Consider the following 5,691-nt stretch of genomic DNA (forward strand, 5'->3'; position numbering starts at 1 on the left):
GTCATGGTAGATTTTTGGCTGTATTATTTACATCACTAATATTGACTATCTCATACTGTATTATTTACAGTATAAGGAAAAATATTATGCTAAATAAAAAAAGCTATGTAGGGCTGGCTACTAAACTTGAAAAAAAGGAACCAAACAAGATAGGGATGGAAGTGGACATATCACTTGATCCGGCTAATAATCACATAGCAGACTAAGCTGGTTCGACTTTACATGGGAAATAAAATCCCTACTTTACTGGCCTCCTCACTGGCAAAATAAATAAAGCCAGAATTTCCAATCGTAAAATGTTACTCTATTGTAAAATAGTCATAAAAGCGGCATTCCAAAGTTAAATAAAGAAAAGTTATAACAATGAAAGCTGAGATTCTATTCAAATACCAAGCTTTCGATAGATAAAGTGATATGTCCACTTCTATCCCTATCTTGTTTCGTTCCCTTTTTCAAGTTCAGTAGCCAGCTGTACATAGCTTTTTTTTAACCAATAAATTGCTTCCTAATACTTATTTATTTACTTTTTTATAAGATGGCAAACATGGGTTACTAGTTTATACAGTGTATTCTAAAGCTTTATAAATTTTGCGTAGAATAATAATAAAATAGGTAGTCAAAGATCGTGAAGATTGTTTTGCCCTATCAAATGATGATAAAATTATAGTTACTGCTAGAATTAAGTAGGCGCTAGGCCTATTGAAAAAAGATGATGACAAATGAAAATAAGAAATATCGGTTAATGTCACGACTTTAGGTCTCACATTTGACAGACGCTTTACCATGGGAAATTTGTCCATGTTTATTCACAGGGAGACTGAACGTTATATGGTTCAATCTCTACCTCCAGACATTGCCCCACTTTCTCCTGAAGTTGTGGAACTTGGGCAGGCTGACAAGGACTTTGGTCGCCTGTTCCCACCTCCTGAATTTGCCATGCCTTCCGATACCCTTTCTGAGGATTCAGTTCGGCCTTCCACGGTTTTTTCGGACATTATTTCTCAGGTATGTTATGTTTATCCCTTGTTCCCATATCTTATTACCTGCGTCCTTCATTACTGCATGAATATACTTCCCAACCCTATTTCATTTCCTCCCCATCTCCCGACATTCGGTTTCATGTTGAACAATTCACCTCTTAGTTGGGCGATGCCATTAGTATGCCTCGTACTCCACGGGCTTCGGATCAATTTTCCCTCGCATATCAGAGGGCTGACAGTCTATGTCTCGACAAACTGTTGGGTTCGGTTTTCCCCTTTTGGGGGCGGGCTCCGAATCTCCCGATAGTCTAACCCATGTCCAAGTTTTCTGCCTCCGTCTTACCCTCACTACTCTTTTGGAGTACCTTTCCACAATCCATCTCCTGCCTCAGGCTCTTCACAGAAATCCTGAGGGGTTTTCTGGGGACATCCTCTTCCTCCTTACCTCTACATTGATTCGTTTGTCGTCCTCGGTTCTGGCTTTACAAACGTGGTTTATCTGTTGTTGGGACCTTTTAGGTCGTGATGCTGTTTTATCGAGAACTCGTTTACCTGATCCTTATCTCCGGGATTTGCATATGACTCCATTTTTAAGACATTTTGTCTTTGATACAGGCCTGGAGTCCTTGGAGTCTCGGGTGGCATCTGTCCAGCAACAATCTACTCTTTCTCATCTGGTTGCCCATTAATCTCAGTTGGAGCCAAGTATGGCATCAATTCCCGTTTCCTGTCCTTCCATTTACCAGCCCTTACCTTCGGGCTAGCTTCTGCACCTTATGTTTTCTGTCAGGTGGTTAGAGCTTTTGCTTTTCATCTTCTTGCCCTGGGGCTGCATTTTAATTTTTACACAGATGACTGGCTACTTCTGGTCCATTCTGAACAGGAGTTGGCCAGTCATACCCATCAGCTCCTTCTCGAAGCTGCTCGGGTAGGCTGGTTGATCAAATTGGAGAAGTCCTTCATGCATCCTACCTAATACCTTTCATTTGGGTTTCTTTTTCATCACTCACCTCAATTGGGCCCAACCTTCTCCTCTCCGACTCTGTTCTTTGGAATTGTCAGTTCACCATGCCCTATCTGCTCCCTTATTTTCTGCATGTGAGGTTCTGTCGCTTTGGATGATGTTGGCTTCTATGACAATGCTAATCCCCCTTGGCTGTGCACACATGTACTCTCTTCAGTGAGCTTTGCACAATCAGTGGAACCTTGCATTCACCACTGCCCTAAATCACCAGTTACCCTTCTTTTGGTCCCCAGTACCTCATCCTAAGGCTTTGGCTAAAGGTCCTTCAGCCAAGATTGGTCACATAAATTCCTATATGTTTATCATTGTATCCAATTGCTTCACTGGGTAGTTTCCCTTATCCTTGCCACACTGTGCCGGGTCCTTCTGATAACTCCCTACTGGCTGGCTCAACCATGGTTTCCTCATTTACTCCAACTACAATTATTCCCTCCTGTACCACTTCCATTATTACCTGACCTCCTTTAATAATCCCAGTCACTGGTTCTGCATTCCACATTTCACATCCTCCATTTTTACATCTGGCTTTTGTCCAGTCCTTGACAAGGAGATCTGGTTTCTCCCTTGTGTAGGTTTTCATTTGGCTCAATCCATCTGTCCTTCCTCCATGAAAGTGTATTGGCGAAAATGGAAGGTCTTTCACACATGGGCCCAGGCTTGGGAATTTCCTGTTGCTGGTGTCTCCAAGTTTCTCACGTGGCTTTTTGTGGTCTCCTCGATTTTAGGATATCAGGCAGCTTTATCCAATACCTTTTGTTTTTCTCATTACCACAGGGTTTTTCTTTCACTCATCCTTATTACGTTAATCCATTCCTTCTGGATTCGTCGACCTCCTTGGTGACCTGCTCTTCCATATTGGAACATCAATGTGGTTCTCTATTCCCTTATTTTACCTCTGTTCAAACCTATTCCCTTGCATTCTTTGTTTCACCTGTTCCTTTAAGGTGTATTTCCTTTTCCTTTTGGACTGTGGGTGTCCACAGTCTGACTTGTTCACCATTGACATTACACACACACTTTACCACCATAACTATCTTTTCCTTTATACAGATCATTCCTTCCTTCCCAAAACCTCATTGACTCATGAAGGTAACTCATCCTTTTCGCCTATTTCACTTTCCTATGTTGCTCATCTCTACCCACATCCCAGTCCAGATAGATTTCTATGTCCTGTGCATGTCCTTTATTGTTATATTGCCTGCATGGCTTCCTTCCGTGGTTCCCGTTCCCGTCTCTTTATCCCACGGCAACCCTCTTCATCCAGAGAACCCTCCCCTTTTACCCTCACTAATTGGGTTCATCATTTGATCCCATTGGCTTGTTCCTCCTTGTCCCCTTCTCACTGTACTTTGTTCTGTGTTACCTCTCATCAAATCTGACACCTCACCTTTTCCCTTGCTTCTCGTCTTCATTAACCTTTGGAGGAAATCCTATAACTGGGCATGTGGACCAACCCTAACATGTTCATCTACTATTATTTACGTCATATCACAGTTTTGGCTTCCTAGGGTTTTCGCCTTCCACCTGTGTGTACTTTAGGCTTTGGTGCAAGTCTGACACTGAGTAAGTCTTTATTAATACTTTTCTTTCAGGACCTATTCTTCATACCTTCATTACATGGATCCCACTCTGTGGGGAGTGGTACCTGAAAAGGTATTCTTCAACTCTAAATCTGCACTGTACACCATGTTGAATAGCTTTTTCCTTTTCATGGCTTTGCACACTCACCTTTAAAATGGGGCATTTCACAAGATTGCTTGTAGGTGAATACCTCACAATATTTGCTTCAAAAATTGGTCTGTCACGGACTATATCATACATGGACTTCATGGGTAAAGCAGAAAGGGATAGCTGCCCATTCCTGCCATGGTTCGATTGAATAAATCAGTATGGTCTTCTTTTCAAAATAGGGTTTTGTGATCAACCATTGCACTGTCTCGAGTGTCGACGTTCCTTTGGGCTCTCCAATGCATTCTCAGCCCCCCTTTTCTTCTAGTGGAGTAGGGGTGTTCTTACCACTTACCAGTTTCAAGCCACTGGGATGATCGATCATGGAGGCAACCTGCTGGATGGGTTCCACATAAGATGGTCATAACCATTCAGTTCAGAGTAGGGCAATGGTGTTCTGCCAGTGCAGATGACGTAATGTCTTCCGATTTGCAATTAACCATACAACAGAGTGAGATGTCAAAATGCAGTTCACCCCTTCAATTGGGAGCCCTCATACTACCCTTGTTTGGATGTTGGTACTCCAAAGGCTGGTTTTGGATTTCGAGTGAACCAATCAACATAAGTCCTCACATAGGTTTAAATTTGTCTATCTTCCTCCCTCGATTTCCTCCTTCTGTGTTGTGGGTTACAGCAGGGATACATGTGATTATTATGGTTCTATCCTTGGCTCTTCCTCATTCACTCTTATTACGTGGATGTTATTGCCCTTTGGATAGTCCCGACCTGTGTCACGGCCACAGGAGTTGATTGCATGTGATAGACTTCCCTTTAAGAGTTAATCCTGTGTAATACCCAGGAATCAGAGTGGTTCACAATACCCCGGTTCTTGGGTGAAGACAGTATGATCCTCATCTTACCCTCCCGTGGATGTCGGTACCCAGCGAGGAGGTTTTGGATGTAGTTGACTTACAGAGTATGGTCCACCATGCCCTAGCCACTCTACACCATGGGACACATCCTAGTTTACCCACTTTTCTTATTGTGGGATTGAGTTATTATATCTTTCTCCAGTTAGGATCACTTTCCTACCACATTCTCTCTCACTCAGGTGTGCTCCTCTCATTTTCCACCATGATTTCTTACATATTCCACATATGGGTGAAGAGTTATATCTGGATCGGAAGTGGTGTGGTTCCCCTTTTCAGATTTGACGCTCTCATCTACAGAGGTATCTATCAGATGCTTTTTTGGGGGGGGGGTACATCTGTTCTTCCCTTGCACCGGTCCTATACTGGAAATGTATTTCCGGTAGGTACTGGCCAGGCATGGCCAGGTGGTTAGGGCGCTTGACTCGCAATCTGCGGGTTCGAATCCCCGTCCCACCAAACATGCTCGCCCTTTCAGCCGTGGGGGCATTATAATGTGATGGTCAATCCCACTATTCGTTGGTAAAAGAGTAGCCCAAGAGTTGGCGGTGGGTGGTGTAGACTAGCTGCCTTCCCTCTAGTCTTACACTGCTAAATTAGGGACGGCTAGCGCAGATAGCCCTCGTGTAGCTTTGCGCGAAATTCAAAACAAACGAACAAAACAAACCGATAGGTACTTCCCTCCTCTCACACTTCCCACCTTTCCTCCCCACTCACTCCCGCTGCTTCCGTCGTTTGCCAAACTTCGAAATGTTAGTTCGGTAGAGGAACATAGAGGGAGTCACATGCGTCACGTGAGTGTACTATTCTCCTATTGATGGAGAAGTGACGCACGACGATTTGCATGAGAGATACGTTGGAATCATTAGGGGGGAGTGGAAAGCTTATGGCACGCGAAATAAAAAAAGGTTTGCATATAGAGGGCAGCAATGAACGAGAATAACTAATCTTGTGAGAGGTGGGAAGTACCTATCGGAAATACATTTTGAGTATAGGAAAATTATAAATTTAGTCTATTATTGACATTAGTCATAGCTTTCATTGACTATGACTTACTGAATTCTTATAGTGGATACAGTTGGTACTGTCC

At 43.2% G+C, this 5,691-nt stretch overlaps 1 protein-coding gene across 1 annotated transcript in view; it reads left to right on the forward strand.

The window, feature by feature from the left end:
- Positions 1-643: 643 nt before the first annotated feature.
- The window catches only part of LOC111088670, a 15,356-nt gene continuing 10,308 nt past the window's right edge, over positions 644-5,691 (forward strand). Inside the window, exon 1 of the mRNA XM_022399403.1 lies at positions 644-1,005. Coding sequence (XP_022255111.1) covers positions 784-1,005 — 222 coding nt within the window. The 5' untranslated portion in view covers positions 644-783. The remainder of the gene's footprint in view (positions 1,006-5,691) is intronic.

Source organism: Limulus polyphemus, unplaced genomic scaffold (genome assembly GCF_000517525.1).
Source record: "Limulus polyphemus unplaced genomic scaffold, Limulus_polyphemus-2.1.2 Scaffold4209, whole genome shotgun sequence".
NCBI classification, from domain to species: Eukaryota; Metazoa; Arthropoda; class Merostomata; order Xiphosura; family Limulidae; genus Limulus; species Limulus polyphemus.